Source organism: Pinus tabuliformis, chromosome 5_1 (assembly GCF_031772625.1).
Source record: "Pinus tabuliformis cultivar Carrire ecotype Pingquan chromosome 5_1, CPIR1, whole genome shotgun sequence".
NCBI classification, from domain to species: domain Eukaryota; kingdom Viridiplantae; phylum Streptophyta; class Pinopsida; order Pinales; family Pinaceae; genus Pinus; species Pinus tabuliformis.
In genome coordinates, this window is record NC_142305.1 from 859442915 (window position 1) to 859467572 (window position 24658).

The window sequence follows — 24658 nt, forward strand, 5'->3', positions numbered from 1 at the left end:
TTAAACTTAAAACTTAAAATATTTCAAATTTCCAATTAATTTTTTGAATTCATTAAATAATATTTTTTTATAATTATTATTTTATGACCTTTGTACAGGTTGGAGTCCCAGCAACTTAATGACATGGTCTACGTCTACTACAATCTTCGATTGTGGGTGAGGCAACTTGAGAGGACACTTGATATGGATACCATCTCATTGGATGGGATTGAAACCACTTCTACATGGAGGGTTGAGGTCGAGAGGCCTCTCATGGAGTCTGCCAATGATTGGTTAGAGCAGGAGGTAGTGGAAGGCGTAGAGGGGGCAGAGGAGGAGGAGGAGGAGGAGCAACACGAGGAGGAGGTGACACCACCTACCCAGGCTACCCTTGTCACCAGTAGAGGACGTGGTCTACCTCCTGTAGCTCCTAGTTCTTCAGCTTCTAGAGCACAACATCTTCCACTGCCAACGCCATCGACATCTACATCTAGAGGGAAAGCTATTGCATTTTCTCGCAAGAGGGGCAGAGGAAATCAATAGTATTAGTTATTTGGTTCATTTCATTGTATATGACATTATGACTCATGATATGAGATACATTATTATATTTTTTGTGATATTTTGAGGCTGAGTTGGGACTTAGGAGTCATGACTTACTATTCAGGACATGATTCACTGTTATGTGTGATGTAGCACTAGAAATGATATTACACATCTTATATATTAGTTCTTTTATCATATTTATGTGTCAATGTATTTATGTTATGTTCTAGATGCTTTAAATATTAAAGAAATTGAAAAAAATTGAATATTTTTGTATTTGCCTATTTTTTCCCGATTTTTACGATTTTTTCTGATTTTTTCCCCTCACCGATTTAATCCCAATTGCGATGTTCGCAACATTGCTACAAACACAAGGCATAATAATCAATTGTAGGAAGGATCCTACACGTGGGGAAAGGATGAACCACGTCCCATCGAGATGTTAACCAATAATCGTAGGGAATGAGCATCCTACATGTGGGGAAAGGATGAACCACGCCACACTGACATGTCAACAGATGCCTATATGCATTTCTCACTGGGGTATCCACAGGAGAAGGTGAACCACTCATCCTTTTCATATGCCATAGGAGAAGGTGAACCGCTCATCCTACACACGTGTCTGCAGTCGTAGGGGAAGGTGAACCACTCACCCTACACACATGTCAACCACCATGGGGTATCACAGGGGAAGGTGAACCACTCACCTTGTACACAACGCGTCACTAGGGGAAGGTGAACCATTCACCCTATGGTCGCTTATAGCTCAATAAGTACCCCAAGCTCCCAGGAGCTCCCAAAGCTCAATCTTCAGTTAAGAATCCCTTCATATAGGGAATAGTGCCAAGTTTCTTTTTGAAAGTCAAAACTAGATCAATGGGAGCCTCATAGCTCCATTCAACAATATTATAGATGAATATATCTTGACAGCACATAGTAATCCTCAGCTTCTTGCACATGCTGATCTTACTCCTTCTTACTGGTCTTCTAAAGCTCATAGTAGTGTCTATCCATGACTCCCAGTTTCCTTTTGAGAAAGCTTGATCAAGAGGCTCTGAGAGGATGTAGGTAACCTGTACATCCATCTACAATGAAGAAGCTTGATTGCTCCTTGTTGTAACATATCCCGAATAAAGTGATACCAGGTGCCAATATGATTCTCTGAAAAATGAATCTCAATATGCAATGGTGGTTTCCAGCACATGCTCAAATAGCTTACTGAAGAGCTTCAACAATCAACAGGCTCCATCATAAGCCATGCATTCAGCTTCTCATCGTAACAGAATCAAGATATATGGCATTAGATGTACTCCTTTTACTCATCTCTCTGCTAGCTGAGATAGTATCAGAATATCCATGGAGTCTCATATTCTGGCAGTGAATTTCTGATTACTAGAAGCAAGTAGCTATCATTAAATGAGGCACATTCATAGCTTGACCTAGAGGCATATGTTAGGTGTTTGTTAAGAAAACCAGGGATCAATGGTTTCTCCATTTCATCAGGTCTAGTGCAGGGAACAATGTATCAAGGATTTTTATCTTGGCTTTGAAAGTCGTATAACAAATTGCATTTTCAAACATTGCTCCTTCTTACTTTTCCTGTCTTTCTGCTTTTGATCGATGTGCCATAGTCATTTATACAGTTTACCAAGGATTCTGTGGCTCCCTCTGAAGCCTTGCTTTAGATAGTTATGCAGACTTCATCAATCTTGTTAGGCTATATCCAGCTTCATAGCTCCCTTTGAATATCCAGAAGGGTAACTTTGTCCACTATGTAATCATCTGCAACTGGCTATTAATCCAGGGGTTTTATAGCTGGCCCTCAATCGTGATCTTCCCTCACGAGACAACTGATCCTGCAACCCGGATGACAAAATTAAGGTCTCCTGCTTATTGTACTTGTTAAGACATAGTGTCTGACATGTACCTTCTTCAAGATACCTCAGAAGAAATTGATCTACAGTGCTATGCACTTCTTCTTCTAGATGTTCCTCAAAATAAGTGCTTCAGATGAGTTGCTTTCCTTATCAAAGTTGCTGTAATTTCTTTTACTGGATGATCCCTGTAGATTCTTCATAGAGGATAACTTTTCAAAAAATAGGTTATCCGATTGTCTTGTTCACAACTTCGTTTGTGAACAAGACTGCAGTACACTATATAAAAAATCTTTCACTGCAATCACTGCTCTTACTGTCTGCTGCATTTGTACTTCATGGGTTATGACAAACCCTTAGCTGTTTCTCTTACTGATGTCAATATCACTATCTGCTTTTAGCTTCATATCATCAATTTAACCTCTTTTGGTACAGAAGGTACTGGGGCCACTTATTTTACTGCACACTAATTATCCCTGAAACTAAATGGCTTAGATCCCTGATACTGCACTAAAGAGGCCTTGTTATCCTCACACTTAGGTCTGCTCAAATGATCTTAATATGTAAGATGAAGTTACTGGATTTCAAGATACTTCAATAGAGTAATCCTTCACAAAAAAAAAAGTTTCTTTTGCCATCCTTTGAGCAACACAAAATTCTTGTAACCTTCAGATAGAGAAAGCTTACCTCCAAAATCTGCTTCAATATATAATATTGCTGTCTCTTTTGGTTTTGGAACTGTACTCAAAATGGGGATGATATCTTTTGTTAGTGCTTGCCTGAGCTTGGTCTGTCTCTAATACTGTCAACAGAATTTGTTATCCCAGAACCCAACAATAGCTTTTCAGTTGAAGCAGATGCCATTGCAGTTGACATCAAACAAAGCCCTTTATTTTGTAAATACTGCATGGCTGCAGTCATATCCTTCTCCATGAACTTTACAAATGCTATGGGCCTGTATATGACAATGATTTATTGTAGCTACCGTCTTGATTATACCAGACTGAGATGAACTATACCAAGATGAAAGTTAATACAATTCACACCTTCAACACAACCTTCTCACTTATCAATACATTGGATTACACAAACATGTCATTAATGATCATTTGAAGCTTCATTGATTTGGACATGGGTATTTGACATTTGCTAACATACTTGCGCCATATAGAGAGACGAATATGAGTTCATAGGTGTGTGAGATTAGTGCCTCAGAGCATTGCTATTACAAGATCGAAACATATGCCATTATATGCGAGAGTTCTGTAGCTATTATAGTGAAATAGAGAGCGAGAACATGTGCCGTCAAGATCGATTCCATATGTCATTACAATGCTGCTATTGCAGAGATGCCAAAGAACGAGTATTAGGGATGCCCTGTATAGATACCATGAGACCAACAATTGTAAGAGTCCTGAAGCTGATGCTAGTAAGACAATACAACAACGAAACCTTATGTCATAGGCCAATCTGAAGAGTGAGCTTAAAACATTCAACTATAGTTGCTTCATTCTTGAACTGGCACAGGTCGGCTTAATTTTCTTTGAAAGATATATATGTTTACTTAGTGAATCATGACGTAATTTGACTACTGCCATTCGACTTGGAATCATCGCTGCAATTAGGCTTTAGGAACTGTAATTTGGCTCATTAAAATCATGGATAGAATGGCAATCATTCATTGTTGTTGTCAAAGCTTCTAAAGAAACCCAAGGCCGAGAATAGGTCTTAAAACCATAATTTGTGTTCTTAAAAACTTATGAGAACATACCTTAATTGCAAGGATGCAATACTTACTAACTCTTCTGCAGGGATAAGACAACTCTTAGTCCTTTTAAGAGAGGGTCCAATGTCAGGTACCAACAGAAGTATTTTCTTCCTCCACAAGTCTTCAAAACATAGAGATAAGGATGTATTATGGTGCCCTAATGAGGGCCGAGACTTTTTCTTTTAAACAAGAACAAAGCCAACCTTTCTCACTGTCGCACATCTGATATTCAACAAATCCTTAGAGCTGAAGAGATACCTTACCAACCTTCTTCATATGCTGTTGATCAGGACTATGATTCCTCAATGAATAGACCCATATAATGGCAAAGGAGGAACCACAAAGATCATGGAGACTTGTCGACATACTGCTCTTAGGGATTGCTTACTCTGAGTCCTGCTTGGGCTTGTCCTCCCCTAGCTCTGATACCATGTTAATTTGTGTAACATGTTCTTTGCTTAGGTCAATTACTTCAATAATTCATAAGAGCCCAAGTTTAATTCCATTTTCTTCATTAGCAATCACATAAACTATTATCTCATTGACAATAATTGAAGAAAGAACATAAATAACATATGCAAAAGACAAGCCAAGACAAGAGAACACCGAGATTGGCTCAAGCTAGGGAAAAACCCCAAGATGGGGAAAACCCTTGATCAAATCTTCTTATTATTAACATCAAATGTTCAGCAGAGAAAGAGTGAGAAAATACAACTAATGACAAGGAGGTAGCCCAGGCAAGTCTTCCATTATGCCTTCAAACAATAGCAATGCGATTCTGCCCTAACCAGAGATTAATAGAAGACAAAGCAGCTACATGGAAGTCTCCAAATAGAGTTCAGTCCTAGTTTAATTTGAGCGGCCTTCATAACTGATTATGATAAACCCAAAATGGATATATACTGGGCAGTGATGATGTAACAATAGAAGATCTCGAACCTGGTTAGTCCATTCAGATTCCTTCAACGGAGTTTCCAATCACTGTGGCTAGCATACTTCTACATGTGCCTGTCATGGCGGCCTTCAACTTGACTTGCTGAGGGAATAAGGTGTAGCAACTCCTCCAACTAGCCCAAAAAGACCTGCGGACCTCTTGAAATTACTTCAAGGCTTGCGGCCTTACACAAACCCTCCACCGATATGCCTTGGTCTACCTCTGCTGTATTTTGGACCCATCAAAGCCCACAACCAGATCTCCAAACCACCCATAGCTACCTCGGCTCTGTCCTTCTTGAGCTGCAGCTCCCACAGAAGATGAAACCTTTGAGTTTTATCCCCAAAACAATGTGTCTAATGAGAATGGAGGACACCTATATATATAACAATTTGTCCTTATGGAGGTGAAGCTGATCTTGACACTTGAAGGCAAATTTGAATTTCAAATTTTCAATTTTCCTGCCTTAATAAAGTCATGTCATGTCTTGTAGAATTTCTTTTAAATAAATAAATATTTTCCCTTATCCAAATTCGGTGATCTTTAGGTCGATTTTGGTCCTCTCGAAAAGAGGAATTCAATGGCACAATTATCTTCCTCAAAGGGCTGAACAAAGTGGAATTTGGCCCTAGTTGCCAATTTTAACAAACTCAACAACAATAGTACCTGAAGTAAATGAGGAAATTACCACACACATGATAAGGGAAAATCCAACCAAAAGAACTCCTTATTGACATCCGAACCATAAGAGAAGACAACTAAGTTAGTCTATATATTTGAACCATTCGAAACGGAAACAACATATTTACATTCCAAAGAATACTGAAGTTTGAGGAATCCGGTCCTATGATAACAATTCATTACAAATTTCTAGTGATCAGAAGAGTCCGTCGAAGATTAGTCTGGGATGGTTAGATCCATTCTTAGTTCGACAATTTTGTCTATCACTCAGGATCATATCGACCTGTGTCAATGAAGATGAAAGTTCTAAAACGAAGATATTCGAAATGGGAAAAGAGGTCAAGCCCTTTCATTAGTAAGCTTTGAGGACAAAGCTTTTTGAAGGGGAAGGCAATGTTCTGAATATAAGTTATATTAAAAATAATAAAAATGTAAACAATAATAAACATAAATAATAATTAATTAACTAGTAGTTAATAATGAAGAGGCATGTCTCTAAGGACATAACCGCTCATGAAAGGGTACCTGCCTAGGTATATATACATGACCCTCAGTTGCAACCACAACATCTCACATCAATTCTTTTATATAATATTCAATATACAATTACTTATCCTGAAATGGATGTTCTTGTCTTCGAAGTATTCTAAAGATTATCGCAGTATACGAACTTTGTTTGTTATAGTTTTTGCTCACGTGCTAAATTTGTATGTCCCGACCATCTTTTGCATCTTTTGGTACATTTCCTATTGAGAGTGGCCAAATTATGCTTTTTACTTTCTTTTTAGCTGCATCAACCTCTGGGGCATCAGTCCACGTCTGAACCAAAGTGTGGACAAGGGGAAGGGGAGGCTAACTCCTTCTGGACCAAATGGACAAATGTGGACCCGGATGGGAAATATGGTGAAAGAGGTTATAATGAGTGGAGTGGAGTAATGTATGTGGTGTCGAGAAACGGGACTAGGCAAACAAAATCGGGATTTCCCATGTAGTGCCATTCCTAAAGCTAGTAGCCAATAAAGGAGATCCCACAGGATTAGGATACAAGGTTAACCACCAAGTTGGACAGAGGATACAAGAGTACAAACCAAAACCATCCTTTTTGCCGAATCCCCCCCACTAATCCATGCCCAAAAGTGTCCATGATAAGTAAACAAAAGTACCCAACTACATAATGAAAGCCATACCTTTGGGCTTGGAAGCCCCACCTTTAAACATACGATCATGACAAATGGGCGAGGGTGCATGATGGCTAGCTTAGGTGGTGGAGATAGTGGCACATCAAGCTATCTGGTGGCTGCAAGGGGCTGTTGACTGCCGACTGAGGACCATTTAGGAGAAAAAATCTCCTATGGGTGTCACCCACAGGTGGTGGGTAATAGGTTCTACATGAATAAGTTCACCGCCCTTGAAAAGGCTCAAAATTCAAGTTTTATTTCGAAAAGCAAGCCTTTTCCTAGGAAAGCTAATGATGAAGGCAAGCAAAGCTCTTCCCAAGTTCCTAACACATTAGCCCCAACTAATGTTGTGGAACAAGAATCATCCTCCGAAAGTGAGCAAAGTGATGAGGAAGAAAGTGAAGATGAGGAAAATGATGAGTAAGCTAACATTGTAGATTCCCATGCCTTCAACATTATGCTAGGTGGCACATATGATCATCCTTCAATTAGTGAAGTGACTCTCAAAGAGGGAAAGGATGAGCCAATCCTCAATGCTGATGATAGTGGGAGATTTAAAGGTACCCAATATTCACAGAAGAACAAAGACACTCCCACTAGCTCAAAGGAACCTAACAAGAAAGAATCTCCTCCTAAGTAGTTTCCTCTCCAAGAACCTCCTCCTAAAGAGCCTTCAAAGAAGGATCCTTGTAAGAAGTACAAAACCCAAATGGATCCACCTAAAGGCGAAACTATTGGCAAATCCAAAGGTAAGGAGGTCAAGCTTGATATTGATGTAGGTGTTGCTATAGGAAAGATGACCATGAAAGAGCTAGTTAAACTCCCACATCAACAACGAAAAGCTAAGCAAGCACTAGGGTTTGATGAAGAAGAGGACACACCTATCACATTGCAAAATATACATCTCTAGTACAAACCCAGGGCATGGGCCATTCTTGCTGACCATAGCTATCAATGACTTCCTATTACATAATTTTATGTTGTGGATTCAGGGGCTTCCACAAACATCATGCCATTAAAAGTCATGAAGCAACTAAATCTTAGCACTTCGTAGAGGTACAAAAGCATATGTGGTTTCAACTCTAAACCCGTTGAAGTAGAAGGCCTCATTAAGGATCTCAAGGTCTCTCTAGCTATGAATCCTGACATATCACTGCTCATGGATGTTGTGGTCATAGATATACCTGATGTATGGGGCATGTTATTGTCTAGGAAATGGGGTGCTACCATAGGTGGTCAACTTCAAATGGATCTGTCATATGTCACCATTCCACAATCTGATGGAACCTTTTTCATCCTCTATAGAGAGCCTTTGTACCCAACTCATGTGGTAAAACTGGGCCCAATTCCTTATTACAAGATTCTCGAAGCTGAAAAACCATCCCCTTTCCTTCCCTCTCAAGGGGTCCACATCCTTAAAAGGCCAAATCAAAAGCAAAACAAGAAATGGAGGCCTAAAAGGGAGTTCAAGGTTGGGGATGTTGTGTTGGTTGAAAAAAATCCCATTCCTGTTAAGATTTATGGGAAGGCAGGGGAGGATTATTATTACATTGGTAAACTTGATGAAGAACTTTGGCGGTAAACAGTCAAGTCGCATCACCCCTTGATACTTGACTATGTATCATATGCATGTTAGTGTCAAATGCACTGCACACTCGTTTTTGCATTAGAATTAACATTGCATTCTTTTATCATGCTAGATTAGTTGCATGTAGATTAAAATTGCATTTAGAATAAATTTTATTTCTTGTTGATTTTATGGCCGAATATTAAGCATGGGTGATGATAAGACACCGCAAAAGCATGTTGCCCCATGTGCAGGTAACAGGTTTGCAGTCCCAAGAGATTGCTGGTGTTCTCATGACCTCCCCATTCGAGTATGTTCATGCAATCTACTGAGAGATCATGTCCCAGTTGGAGCCAGATGTTACCGACCACTTGTGGGTGACACCCATACGAGAAATTTTTCTCCTTGATGGTCCTTAACCAACAGCTAGCAACCCCTTGCTGCCACCAAATAGCTTGATGCACCACCATCTCCGCCACCTAAGCTAGCCATTATGATTCCTCGTCCATATGTTATGGTCGTATGTTTGAAGGTGGGCCTTTCAACCCCGAAGGTATGGCTTTCGTTATGTAGTTGGGTATTTTTGCTTACTTATCATGGACACTTTTGGGCATGGATTAGTGGGGGAATTCGATGAAAAGAATGTGTTTGGTTTGTACTCTTGTCCCCTTGTTCAATTGGGTGGTTAACCTTGTACCCTAGTCCCGTGGGATCTCCTTTATTGGCTACTAGCTTTAGGAGCGCCACTACATGGGAAATCCTAGTTTTGGTTGTGGTCACGCTTCGCGACATCACATACATGTCTCTGCCCAATTGGATGCTCACAATGTTTTTTTCCTTCAAGGTCACTGAATAACTTAGCCCCAAATCACTTCAACAACTCACAGTGAATTAGCCCTTCAATTCACTGTATATCAACCCTCAAAATATCAGACACTCATAGTGGATCTTGTCTTTCAAAACATTGCATAATCTATCGTCAAACACAGTTGTCCAAAGCTCCTTTTTTGGACAGACTTCAACTCTTACACCTCTGTAATCACCTACAAGAAAACAATAGCCCTTATATCCTTCGTTAGCCTCTACTTAGGCCAGAGGCTTCTCGACCTTGTGCCACAAGACTTCTGAGGCCTCTCGTCCCTCAAACTTACTGCATGTGGCCTCCTTAACCCAGCCTGCGACCTCCTTAGCCACCTGCGCTTGATCCTGAGGATGCTCAACCTCTTTTCCAACTACCACACATGCCTTTTGGCCCTCCTGTCACAAAGAATTAGGGCTTCGACCCTCTCTCAAAACACATAACCAAACTTGGCATAGACATAGATACAAAGATACACCACGACCCTTCCTTATTGCACAAAACTAAACGTTCTACAAACCAGACCTAGGAGGAGTAACTCAACCTCCTTCACCAGACGAACTCTTCCTTAAATCTTAGAAAATTCGTCCTTCCTTAGATCTACCACCCCTTCACTAGGGCTAATGTTTATCACAAGATGATTTGCAATGATGGTGAGACCTCTCCTTTGGTCTCTTATATTTATAACTCCAACTATTGACTTAGGAGTCCTTTGATCCATTAAAGTGCCTCCACAACAATAATAAGAATAAATAATGAATATCTTTGGGTCTCAAGCCCACAACCTTGGGTCCAAAACCCACTTTGCCCAACCAAGTCTTTTTGGTGGGTCAAATCCTCACAAGTCAAGTACCTTAGACTTGTGGGAGTACCTCCCAAGCTACACTTTTCAAGATGCAGAGGAAGTGCTTACAAACTTTGAAAGCACCCTTACCTTATGTAGATGCATGTTAAAGGCATTGTGGATGCTTAGCCATCCAATAGGATTCAATGTATTTTGATCTTTAGTTTCTTGTAGATTAGCAAAGGATCCATCTTCACTTGTGTATGTGCTCAATTCACTTTGTACTTGAGCACATTACTCATCATTAGGGACCAACTTTTTTAGTGCAAGCATATACCTACCATAAACCTTTAGATTTGTGTCGTTTTCTCCTAACTTGACCCTTAGATGTGAGTCAGGCTATTACCCACCAAAAACTAGGTAACCCCATAGGAGAAAATTTTTCTCCTTTGGGCAGCTAACTAGCCAACATCTATACATTTGCTTAGTATATGATATAACATATTCCTTCGACATTTGCATTGGTCATACACCTCTCACCCATATTCCTTCGCCATTTGCACCGGTCATACACCTCTCACCATCCGACATTCCTCTTAAAGGAAGGTAGGCTGCCATTTAGCAGTTACTTCAACCATTTTGCAATCATGTGCTTTTACTTAATGTTTTTGGTATTTTAGCATGGATTTAGGGGTGATCTAGATGATTGACCGATCTTAACTGTAAAGTTGTTTTCTCACTTTACCAGGGAGGTTAGTTTTTGACCCTAGTCTAGTGGGACCTACTCTGAGGCCTTAGGGTTTGTTGACCACTCCATCATATCCAAGCACTCAGATGATCCACAGATTCATCATAATCAACTATATGTACACTGGAGTTTTGTAAACCCATTCTGCATTTTGTGATGTAAATTGTTGGACACCTAATCCTCTAAGGGTTGGTGTGGAAGCTTAACAACCAAAGGGAGTCCAAGAGACCACTTGGAATATGAATCCAAGGGTCACACCATGTACTATAAATGTATATCATTTGTTAATAATAGATGTACTCTCCTGCTTATCTTTAATATACTGTTGCTGCCATGTATGTGTTTAACAAACAACTACACCTACCTTTGGGCTTCCAGTACTCCATATTTTGGGGCTTCCAGTACTCCTCCCTTTGGTTTTGGAAGCACTACAACTTTTGGTCAATCGGCTCCAGCATTTAGTTACTGATCACTCAAGCACAATCGATGTATCGAATATTTGTAGTGTTGGAGATGATATCTCTGCTTTGAATGTCGAGGTAACAATTCATTTGATGTATTTTTACTCGAGTCGTATACATATGATTACGTAGCTTGTGAATGATTGCCTATGAAAGAGGGTTAGTACTTGAAAGTGAATTGGAACAGAAACACATGATGAAATAATCTCTATTTTGTGTTGGAGCTGCTCATTCAACATGAGATATTCATTGGCAGTATATGCCTTTGAGTTTCTGTAATATGCCTGTCAAAGAATTTGCACAGATTTTCCAGGAATATTTTCTTCATGGTCATTATTTGTGAAAACGGAATTGAATTCACAAGATTTGGGTTGAGTCCATTATTTTTTTTAAACATTCCATTACATAAAAAATCAATGCTTCCCTTATAGTTGTCAAGTTTCAAGATTTTATTTTTTGGGGCTAAAGAGAATACCTTGCAGTGACATTGATTCATAGTTGTGAACAAATTTTAAAGTGTAAGTCTAACATTGGAGAAAATGACTCAAATTACTGAAGTATTAGAATTCTTGAAAAATTTGATGCATTCTACTGATCATGATACAGTGCAAATCAGCAAGAACACTCTCTGTGATATTAAAACCTATCTGCACTGTGCAGTATACACAAGGAAAGGTAGAATTTTTGGAGCTTGAATCTCAGCTTCAGCAAGAAGAATTAAAACAGAGGAGTCATCATTCTGAACCTGTTTTTGTTCAGAACATTGAGACAACCACCCATCAGCAACAAGTCAATATTGTTGAAGTTCATTCAGATCCAGTGCCCAATAAAGCAGCAGAGTTACATGCGGATGCAGAAGTTCAGTTTGCACTTCCAAAGCCCATCATCAGACCTTGGGAAGAGCTTGTCCATAACAAGCACATAACAGGTCTTGGATATGAGAAGGACGTGTCCTTTCATATTCCAGACTACTCAAAACCCATCCAGTTTCAGAGTGCTGGATTTCTTCATGACAGTCCACCTTCAGTTGTTCCAGATTTTGCACCTCTTCCACAGCAACAAAAACAAATTGTGAAATGCCAACACTGTGACCAAGTTGGCCCTCTGAAAGATCACTGTTTTGATCTTCATCCATGTAAGCATTTTCATAAAACCAGTCATTCTTCAAACAGATGCTTCAAAAACAAACCTCCTACAAGAACAAAGATTCATCTTGGATGGATCGCTTCTTGGCAATGGGCTTCAACAACCAAGAATATTAAGCATTCTGGAGTTGTTGGTAATCCTTAAACCATCACAGATTGAGACCTCCCTTTTATGGTTGAAGGTTTTCCTCTTCAAAACATTAGGAGCACTTCCTCTAGCAGAAGACCTCAGCTTCATGCCAGAAAGGAAGAGTTTTGGGAACTGCACTAAGCATTCCAGTGTTGGTGGTCATCCTTAAACCACCTCCCTTTATACCAACATTTTAGAGAGCACATTCAGCCTAGTGCTGCCATGCATTTTTGCACATTTTGTATTACAACGCTCTTCTTGGACTCATACATAACCCTTCGGATGAAGGGGGGGGAAATGTTGGACACCTAATCCTCTAAGGGTTGGTGTGGAAGCTTAATAGCCAAAGGGAGTCCAAGAGACCACTTAGAATATGAATCCAAGGGTCACACCATGTACTATAAATGTATATCATTTGTTAATAATAGATGTACTCTCCTGCTTATCTTTAATACACTGTTCAATGTTGCTGCCATGTATGTGTTTAACATAAATGATCGTAGTAAGACAAATGTATGTAACAACCTAGGTAAATTTATTTTTCTGATGATGATTTCTATCCTAGGAGTTTTTTTGTCTCACCGATTCATGAGTGTTTCTAAATACAGATGATCGGAATAGTTTTTCCCTCCAACCTCATCCAAAGCTAGGGTGGATTTTGTCGTCAGGATTTTAAATGAGTCTATTTATCGAGTCTCTATAAAAGTGATTTGGGAATAATTCTAACTATTTGGTTAGATTCTTTTATTACAAGTCACTTAGTCTACTAAATCATATTTTGTGTCGCAGGAATGGGTAAATGTTGAGAGTCTATAACGAATGAGTGTTCTCACTTCTCCCTTCATGGGTTAGAAATATAATATTTCATGTAAATAATATTTTAGCTATAATGTTAAAGTATTAGAGGGTTGGAACAATTGATAATCCTCTCATGAGTCAATTAATTAAATTTTCTGGCTAAAATAAATAAAAATACTAAAGCCAAAAATTTAATAAATTTAGGTCCTATGAAAATTTAAATTCTCCAACATTTAAAATTCATGGGTTTTAAAGTTTTTAATTTTTGGAGGTCTGCCGCCAATGAAATATTGAAAATTTCAAGATATTTTTGACCCTTGGGCCATAGTAGTTAAGTCAAAGTCAATTTTTTGAGGCAATTAACTCAAAATAATCATTTTTTAGTTAATTAAAAGGGAATTAAAGTGAAATTCGAAATTCCTCAAAAATTAACTTTATTTCAATTGTGATTATTAAAAGATCATTTGATCTTCATCAACGATTGAGATTGCTTTGATGGGGATCAAGCCATCTAGCTGTTGGAGAAATTATCTATAAATTAGAGGTTTCTCTCCATTATTTGGATATGATTTTTCAATCGTGTACTTGCTCTGAGAAAGCTTTTGTAACTTTTTTCTGGTTAATAAAATCCAAAGACTTTGGGGTTTCAGACCATGGTGTTCCTTTTTAAGATTTATGTGGTAATATTGTTCTTAATACTCTGCCATTTTTATTTGTATTTGCTAGATAATAGCCTTTGAGGATCGATCTGTGTACATGTATCTTAAACAGATTTCTAGGTTTTTAAAATGTCATTTTGATTTGACAGAAGTAGCAGGTATCTCTATTTCTTGATCATATCATGATCCTTATTTGAATCTCTATTAATATAGCAAGCATATTTAAGTGTGCATAAGTTATCATTCAGGATTTGGGCATTTGGGGAAGTCCTCAGCTGGACCAATTGACCCTCAGTTTACAGAAAATAAAGAGCCCAAAGTTTTTAATTTCTGAAGTCATTTTATAAAATATTTTACTTGCAGGGTTTTTCTTGAGCTTTGTGCCTTTTTAAAATTTCAAATTTATATATAAATTTGTGCAAAATCGTTTATATTTGGCTAATAGAGGGCTTTGATCTGCGGATCTGCTAGATCTGTAGAATATTGTTGTAGATTTGTAAATATCAAATTTTTAATTCATTGGGGTTTTGGATATTTCATGTTTTTGTATATACATGCTTTGGGTTTTTTTTATCTTTTGTTTGTGCAGGGATAGACCCGAAGATTGCAGGTTAATTTTGTGGATTCTGGAGACAGATCTAGGCCCTAGAGGGCATCTCCATTTTGTTTGCAGGTTAAAGAGAAATTTCAAGAAGATCGTGGGCAATTTTTTTTTAGGGCCTTGAGGCCCTGTGCTGGCCATCTTCAGCCTCATTCACGGCCTCCCTTGCCTTCTCGGCCTCCCTTGTTTTTTCAGCCTCCATCCCCTTCTCGGTCCTCCTCTTCTCCCTCTCGGCTTGCTCCTCGACCCTCTCCTTCGCGATAGCCCCTCCTTATCCCTCTAGCATTATGACCCTCACTCTCGGCCTCCCTCTTCCTACTCTTGGCCTCCATTCCCTATCTCCCTTACAACCTCCTCTTTCCGTCATCCCCTCGATCGTCTACCCCTTACGACCTCCCTCTCCTCACCTTCAAGCCCTTTCTTCTTTCACTCCCTATCACCATAAACTCTTCCCATAAATTTTCCTAAAAATTTTAACAATTTTTTAACAAAAAAATTCTCAATTTTTTTACAAAAAAATTCTCAAATTTTTAACAAAAAATTTGTCAATTTATTTATTTATTTTATTTATTTAACTTTTTTTTTTTTGAATTTGACATTTGAAATTGAAGATTTTCAGTGATTCGGGTAGCATATCTCCAAGTAGCTTCAAGCCCCTAAGGGTTGACTAGTGCACACCCTCTAACCTTTCCTCATTTCATTTATTTGATTGAAAGCAAAGCTAATACTGGCATATATTTGCAATTAGCTGGAGTTTAGCAACAAATTTAGTTTACATCTTTTATTGTTGTACATTGTAGAAATAGGAGTTACCTTAAGTAACTTTTTGCATGCTAATTTCTGAACATTGTTTCACTGTTGTTCAATAATTTATTTCTTAGTTTTTTAGATCAAATGCATCAATAGATCAGGAATAGTTAAACTTAGAAATTTTCTAAATTGTTAGTTATTAATTTGTCAAGTAAAGTTTCTACTGTTATATATAGAAGAAATTTGAATTTTGCATGGTTATAGGACTGTTGATTTAGAATATATTGCTGGCATTAACATTTGATCTAAGAGCAGATTACTAGAACTATTATTTCTAATTGTTGTGATTTGAACACATAATTTAATTTCTGAAGTACATGTGTTTTTACATATTCATTCAGGAGGGATTAATCTAGTTTTACTTATGCATCTAACGATCTCTGATTGAGTACCTCATGCAAATGGATTTCTGAATATAAAGTGTTTCATTTCCGACATTTTACATTGGTTTCCTATTGTGTTTTCAACAATTATTTATGCAGACTTTACATTTCACATTGTTGGTATAAGTATGTGTTTTCACATTTAAGATCATTTTTCTGAGCCTCAAGTTAAAAAACACTCAAGACATATTTCAAAAATAATTTTAGGCCCTCCTTTCACAATCATATCATTTCACTTTGCATTTGCATACTAAGCTAGTACTTGCACATTAAAATTTTACTTCTAAGCATAAGCTTGGTTGATAGAAACGTTAAGGGATCAAGCTTAGAGCATACATTTAACTAAAATTAACCAAGTCCTTGCATTTCACATAGCTTTAAGTTTTTCATTTGCATAGTTGAATCATTCAACAACAGTTTTCCATCTATTACTTGGACTTTATTTCCTTCGCAAGATAGTTGACTCCACATGACACTTGTGTCATTTTCCTCAAATCAAATTGAATCCTTCAAAATCTTCCGCAAGCTAAACAAGTATTGGTTGCTTAGTTGTGTCTCCCGAACTGGTTGGTTCCCAACTAGTTTTCATGCATTCCATTTCTATAGGGTCTACCCCCCTTAGTCTGCTATAGGGAGACAACTCAAACAGAGGGATTGGGTATTGGTGTGACAACCCCCGATCTGAGCCGTTGTTGCGGTGCCTAGACATTCTGTATGACAATAGGGTTATAGGAGGTCACTACTTGGGAGACTTGGATTGACATAGTGTTTTGATAGCTTTTCCATACTTACCACTTTCCACCATTTCCCAGATTTCACATCCACCCTTCAGGTTTGCTATCATTGATTCATTAGGATTGGCACTCTCATATCGTCATCCTTAAGTTTGGGTAGGAAACATTTCCCTGGAGGTTGATCTAGCTAAATCAAAGGAAAAAGCATAAAATGGCCGCAATGAAAGAAAAAGAAAATTAAAATGCAAAATATGGCGAAGACATTAATTAGCACATAAGAAAAAGCCTAGCATGAACTCTACTCTCCTCATTAGCCATCTCCTGGTTCCCGAGCACTTGATGCTCCATCACATAGTAGAGGACCCCTTGTGTGTCCCAACCTTGATGAGTGAAAAGTTGACTCATCATTAAGGGGTAAATAAATGCTAAATGATTAAAAGCAGGTTTGGACACCTAAGCTATGCTCCCTATAAAAGCATTATCACACTAAAGATTTCAGCCCCTCTTCTAGGGCACAACTTAGCCTTGGTCTTATTCACTACTTGTGGAGATGTGATTTTTATGGAGTATTTGCTATTGGAGATTGGATTTTGCATTGGAGATGTCTTTTTGGGATTGAAAGGAGGTCTTTTCATGGAATAAATTGTAAGTTGATGGTTGACCTTTTTGTATTGCATGCAAATGAATCTATGCTTTTTTTTTCTATGATCCATGACTAAAAGCATATTATTTATGGGAAATTGTGGATAAATTTTGCATGTTAAATACTTCTTCCTTGAAATCCATAGGAGAACTCCTAGCGTGCATCTCCTATTTAATTTCTCTTCTCACATAAAAGATAGTTAGGATTTTATAAAGTGGAAAATTGGTTTTCCCCCCTTACTCCAACCATTTGTCATTTATCTCTTAAATTTACCCTAAGACTCCATCACCCAAGTAGGATTAGGCATTGATAAAATTTTGTATTGATCAAAACCTCGAAAACCAAAAATAGTTTTTCCTTTTATATTTTCCTAGGCTTCTTAGGCAAGCTGCTAGGACTTTTCCTTGGGCCGAATGGTTCATAGGGCATTGTGGATGCATGGTGGTGGATTTAGAACCTAAGATTTATCTCCCCACTCCTTTTGAACGCAAAATCTAGATTTTGTGGTGGTGAATATTCCCTTAATAGTTTTGACATCATCCTCTCATGGCAAATTTGGTAACTTGGAAACACTAACCCTAGCCTAACTTAAACTTGGAGTTTATTTTAAGGGTTTGTTGTATTGCTTTGTTGACCAATTTCCAAGCAAACCCTTTCTTTGACTTTTATATGTTTAGTTATTCCCTTATTTTTGCACATCAAGAAGCCCTAGTTTATAAAATTCTTTATCTAGCCTAGCTACATGATACATTGCTCTGTCATAAAAAAGAAATGAAGCTTTTCTAGCATAGAGTAGCTTCACCTAGTTGATATTCTATGTTGCATGAGTTTTTGGAACGTGGGAAAGTTGGGAACTTGGGTACGGGTGTCGGGAACGGTTAGAGGTTTCCCCAAAATTTATAGGAAACGGCTAATCGGGAGCGGTAATATTATATAATAAAAAAATTAAAAATATAAAAATAAAAAATATTTTTTTAATTATATAATTTATATAATAATCAAAATTAATATTGAATCAAAATATTCAAATATTAAAATCAATTTAAATATATAATCTCTCTTATATATAAATATATTCTTTAGGTGTCTCTCTCCCTGAGTCTCTCCCTTTTATATATATAAAATATTAAAATGTCAAGTTCATTATGACACATGACGAGTCTTTGAAACAATCTAGCTTAAAAATACAAAGGAATAGTTTTACATATGTTTCTCTAGTTATTCTTAAGAGAAAAAGTAAAACAACTCTAATGTTTAAGCACTGACTGCCACATACAATATGCACACACAATCTTCTGTGATATATATACATAGACATCAAACGAAATACTCATCAGCATGACATCCCAGATATTGCCCTCACATCGAGGTGCCACATGCTTCCTTAACCCATCAAGAGATTGCTCCAGTATCTCAATTAAGAATATCGGTGTTAAGGATGTCTTTGGCCTTTCTTCCTGCGAAGGTTTCAACTTAGGCTCATGTTTTGTGGGTAGTTCAGCATATTCCTCCACAAACTTTGTATTCCCCAACCCCAGGGAATGCTGGAACTCCAAAAAAAATAGTCTTCAAAGCACCCGGAACTTTCCCAAGCTCCCATTGCAGCTCCCGCTGAAAAGGGAATGTTCCGATACAGTTTCAAAGCTCCCGGGAGCGCAGGAACCATTGGAACAGGTTTCCCAACTCTTAGGAGCGGTTCTTGTGTAACAAAGTTTATATTCATCACCTTGAGCCCTATACTTAGAGTACCTTTGTAGGTGAGTATTAGGAAGCCTCCATTGTGGTGAAACTCCACTAAAGAGTAGGGGGGGAATCGCTGAGGTGGTAGTGGCAATATCTGTTGAGAAACCAAGTGGAAGAGAATTTATGAACTACTGAGAATTACTTGTGAATGTATTAGGTCTTCTTTGCAATTTAATTCACTTCATCAAGTAATTACACTTCAGAAATTAAATGAATAGTAAGGAGAAAGAAGAGATCACAATGCACAATAACAAGAGACACTAGAATTAGGTCAAAGATCGGGGCAAAACCCCACAAGGGGAAAACCCAACCAAATCTTTCTTAGAGAGATCCTTCAACAATACTTCAAGACATAGACTGTACTGACCTAAGAAGACTTCCACAAGTGCTAAGTCTCCATAATTGAATGTCCAACAAAAGATCACCAAGGAGAGGGTGATCCTCTCATCATATCACAGAAGATAGTCAGATTATAACTTAGATCTAGGCTCAGATCTCAGACCCAGACTTCAGATCACTATAATAAGCAGATCTCAGACACCAGACTTCAAATCACAATGATAATAAGCAGATCTCGAATACCAAACTTCAGATCTCAATGATAATAAGTAGATCTCGAATACCAAACTTCAGATCTCAATGATAATAAGCAGATCTCGAACCTCTAACTTTAGATCATAAGTATAATGAGCATATCTCGAACCTCTGACTTCATATCATAAGTATAATGAGCAGATCTCTAATCACTGATTTCAGATCATAAATGTAATGAGTAGATCTACACATCTCATACCACTTCACATAGGAGAGCAGATGAGTAAGGTATGTGTGTTCCAATAACATGCAAAGGAGAGCGAATTAAGCTCCTCTATATATCCATCATGTGATCTGAATGAGAGAGTTTCAAGGCAAGCTAACTAGCCATCATGTGATCTGACTTAGCACCTGTGGAGCCACTTGAAAATATAAATAAATAATAATTTTTTCTCTCCAAAAATACATTTTGACCAAATCAAAAAGCATGAAGAACATGCTAAAAACAATAATAACTTTGTTCTTCTCAAGTACAATGATAATTATGAAGACCCACCATAGTCTGTTGAAGAATGTAACTAGGTTCGGACTTCATAATTGTGCTTGAGTAAAAAATGAAATATATTTGTCAAAAGAAAGAAAAAAGAATTTTATTATTAATTTGATTGACTTGTTAAAGCATGAGTTTCATGCTTTGGTCAATTGTCATAGGTCAAGCCTCCATTGTAGGCTTTAGGATTTATAAGTCAAAGTCAAAGTCAAAGTCTATATTGTTATAACTCTTCCTCCATCAAGTCTCCTTGCTGTTGGCCTCCAAAATTAACAGTCATCAAGTCGGCTTATTTCAGTAAGGAACAACTATAAATAGGAGGGTATACTTCGCTCCACAGGATGACACAGTTTGCAGAAATTTCAGATAAAAAAGTTCGGTATAATTTCAAAGAGGAATTTTGGAGGATCACAGTGAAGTATAATTCGGTTGAAACATCATTCCAGGTTGAAGCATGAACATCTTATTGGGCTACACCAGAACCGAAACTTGGGCTATTGTCACAGGACCGAAAGTATGTGCTGCCACCACAGAAAATGAAGAACTGAGTTACATCTATACTGCCACTATAGAATTGAAGGACTGAAATATATCTCTGCTAATCAAAGAGGACCGAATTAATGATGCCACTACAGAACTAAAGAAGCCGAGTTATGATGCTACTACAAAAGTGTAAAGACGAGTTATGATGCCATTATAGAAGTGCTATAGAAGCGGAGCTATGATGCCACTGCAGCACTGGAGTGTGAGACAAATAAAGGGTGATAGAAGTATTGTTAATTTAGATAACAATGATATGTTCTATGCTTAGCACAATTTACTTCAATGTTCTTTAGTGACCCAATAACAATTTTTAGTAGCAATCACATCAACCATTAATCACATTGACAGTACATGCAGATATAACATAAAAACATATGCAAAGACAAGCCAAGACAAGAGGACACTGGATCTGATGGATGCCAGGGAAAAACCCAAATGTGGGGAAATCCCTTTGATCAAATCTTCTTATTATTATTCAATAGTTCAGCAGAGAGAGAGAGTACAAAAGTCAAATAGACTAGCCCAATACAAAGTCAAATCAGCACTGTCAAAATCTGCAGCCAACTGCAGTCAAGCGTCAACCCTAACGAAAAAGTTAACACTGGTCAAATCAGCAGCAAGTCACCTCCTTTGAAGCTCGGTCAAAGGCAGATTAATTCGACCTCCATCAAGGGTCAAAGTCAACCCAAAACAGTCCCACAAATACTGGTCAAACTTGATCAAACAGCCCTGTGGTCAATGCTGGTCAGCAGTGAAATTTTCGGTTCTGTTTTGACCCAGAAAAACAGTCCTTCTAGCTGCACGTGTGTGAGAGAGAGAGAGAAGATCCCCAAGCTGTACGAACCAATCTGTTGTAGAGAGAGAAGAATGATTAAGTGATTGATGTCCAAATGAGGAGAGAGGTCTCTTTTATTTATACACTTTGATGTGGGTGAAGAGACATCTATTGGGCTTCTTGAGCCTACATTAAGCTGAGGCTGACCTGAACAATTTGTACATGTGAGAGAATAAATTCAAAATCACACTTCTACTTGTCCGAATGAGATGATCTTTATATCAAACTTGGACCTCTCGAAAAGAGAAATCCAATGCAATAATCATCTTCATCATATGAGTTGTCCCAAGGTGGAATTTGGCCCTAGTTGCCACTTTTAACAAGTATAATGTCACAGGACCGAAACCAAAGGAAGTTGTCTCAGAATGCCATGGAAATCAAGTATTAGAAGGTTGCCACAGAATTGAAGCACGAGAAGACTGTGAATACAAAACTGAAGAATAAACAAGGATGACTTGACGGAGGGAGTCTCTAGTCTAGGTTCTAAGGGTCTTGGTCATCTCAACTTTGTTCTGAATCTACTGAAGGAAGAATTATTGATTGGGTTTTTACCTATGTAGGGGTTTTCCCCTGGCTGCATGCCTACATCTCGTGTCCTCTTCTATTTATTGATTGGCATTAGTCTAGATGATAAGGATAAGATAAATTAAAAGAAGAAAATTAATAATGAAACATCACAAGATAACGTCATAATACGAGAAATCAATTATCTTGCCATCTCCTTGGATTTCTCAACATAGTCGAGGGTTGAATTTTCCATGTGGGATCAAAATGGACTTTCAAGCCTTCAAAAAATCCGTTCGCCAAATAAAATGATGTTAAGAATGTTGATGAAGAAAAAATAATATGCTCCATTTGTCAAATAATTTCACTTCGACTCACTTGGAATTGGCGTGTCATGGAATTATTTGCTGTATGGACAACTTTAATTTCCTTGGCATTAGATTTTGGAAGTACTCATCTTGATATGCTTTTGTTTTTGGTTTGGTTGCATTTACCTATAATTTTGGTCATGACAGAAATAATTTTCTTATAAGCAGATGCATCATCACAATTTGGAACTGTTGCTGATAGACCTTCCTTCAGAAGAAAGCCCAATCATCAGCATTTGAATTCTGGATCTCACTCCATGTACCCCCTACATCATCAGCCAGGAAATACTAGTCTATCGTCAGGTACTGCTGAATTCAGCAAACAGTTGGAGCCAATCAACATTGAACCTGTGATTGGAGCTTCACCCTCTGGTACGTGGTTTACTTGGTTCTTATGGTTCTTAAGTTTTTTCAAACTAAAATATGTTCCCTAGTTTTCGATTTGGTTTTCCTTAGACTATTCAATAATCTGTTTTCTTTAATTTTTATTTTGGGAGATAGAGACATTTATACGAGGAAGATCTTACAATATCAGAATAGAAGATCAAGTTTTAGTTCGATTCTCTCCCAAGAATTCTGATTCAACTTACTACTTTGGTGATACGGTATGAGTGGTAAAAGGTTCTGTTGATCAGGAGATTATTTTCTTTACTAGTTCAATTGGTCTTTCATTTCATTTTTGGGCATCATGAATAAATTTTGAAGTTTCTGAGCAACAGATTGGGGGAGTACTCACATTTTTCCATGAGGAAGGGCCAAGAAGATGCCTTGAGGTATTTTGGATTATTTTCTCATGCCTGTCAGCAAAATTGTTCTATTCTTACGTTCTAGTTAGAATTTCTCATCAGTTATTTGCCTTCATATCTGTACCTTTCAGGTGTCAGTGACACTCGAGACCTTGGAAACTGTTAATCCACCTTTCATTCATCCTTCTCGTAAACAGTCTCCTGTTATTACAAAGGTAAGTGCATTGAGACCATCTGTGATTTATGGTACATGCTGGTATTTATTGTTTCTTCATTTCGCATTTTAAGGCTGTGTAGCAGGTGTCCTGAAGAATTTAGTTGACTATACGTTTACAAGAATCGCCTATAAGACTTGATTGTATGTTCTATTAACTATATATCTCATAGTAGAAATTTAGCTTATAACTGCAGAAGTGAATCCAGCTTAGAAATTCACTATTCATGCCTACTGTGATAATTTCATGATGTGCTGAAAGTTAAATCTGTCTCTACTAAATGATCGTAAATCCACATTTGACTGGTTAAGCTGTTGGCTCTGAAATTCAGATACAAAGTGATTACCATGAAGTTGTTGCGGACATCGTGCAGACACATTTTATGTTTTCCATTCCAATGGACGGGCCAATGTCTTTCTCCACACCTCATGTTTCTTTGCAATGGATTCTTCGGTTTGAATTTGAAACAACATCCAAGCACGTAGACTGGACAAAGTATGAACATCCCCTTTTAATAGAAGAAAGAGAGAAAGGAGAATGGGTTTTGCCTATAACTGTGCAGGCGCCTCTTTCACGAACTCATGTAGCTTTTACTAGGAAGGAAAGATTCTTCTCTCCAAATGGCTTCTGGCTTGGTTCTCCAGGGCCTGCTGGAAGAAGTCAAACACATTCATCTTTTCTTTCTGGATGGGAAACATCAAATGGAGGAGATGGAACTTCAGATTATGTTGGGTAGGAGTGAATGTTCTGCAGCATCAAAATTTTAACATTGTATAACAGGTCATGCAGCTTAGTTGTTCGAGGATTTTAGGAAGTTACAGACTACAGTTACCTTGACTAGCACATCATCCTTGCAGGTTTACAAGTTCATGTGGAGACAGCTGAGTTTGGTCATTCTTTTGTTAAGTTCATTTGATTTATATTGGAAAATCCAAGATATCCCTTTCCATGGAATTATATATATACCAATTTTAATGAGTTTGCAGAAAATTCTGTACATATTATCTTTTCTAATGAATATTTTATGGATTCACAAGAAGATTTGTTTCCTTGTTCATTGTATCTCAGTTCAAATTGCACATTTGGTGGATATTTCTATGCAGGTAAATCACTTGTAAAAGACATTCTAGATATTTGTTGGCTGAACATAAAGCAGACAATTTTTGCCTGTCATAGTTTTTATAGATGTATCTCCTAGGTAAGTTTTATCCTTGCAGGAGAGCGAATTAGTTGGTAGCTCCAATATATATATATATATAAATTTTTTTTTTTTTTATATTTTTTTTTCTTTCTAGTTTGATTAATAATAATTGAAAATTTGCATCAAATTATTTGTTC

The 24658-nt window shown here is 37.7% G+C and overlaps 1 protein-coding gene across 2 annotated transcripts in view; it reads left to right on the forward strand.

Annotated features, from left to right (window-relative positions):
• The window catches only part of LOC149167552 (immunoglobulin), a 316326-nt gene extending 291949 nt beyond the window's left edge, over positions 1 to 24377 (forward strand). The window contains exons 9-13 of one of the 2 annotated variants that reach the window (XM_089433020.1): positions 22528 to 22731; positions 22861 to 22964; positions 23079 to 23132; positions 23237 to 23320; positions 23652 to 24377. In XM_089433020.1, coding sequence (XP_089289146.1) covers positions 22528 to 22731; positions 22861 to 22964; positions 23079 to 23132; positions 23237 to 23320; positions 23652 to 24056 — 851 coding nt within the window. In that variant the 3' untranslated portion in view covers positions 24057 to 24377. Of the gene's footprint in view, positions 1 to 98; positions 538 to 22527; positions 22732 to 22860; positions 22965 to 23078; positions 23133 to 23236; positions 23321 to 23651 lie in introns of those variants that run through there. The other variant, XM_089433021.1, reaches the window with a different exon arrangement.
• Positions 24378 to 24658: the final 281 nt, after the last annotated feature.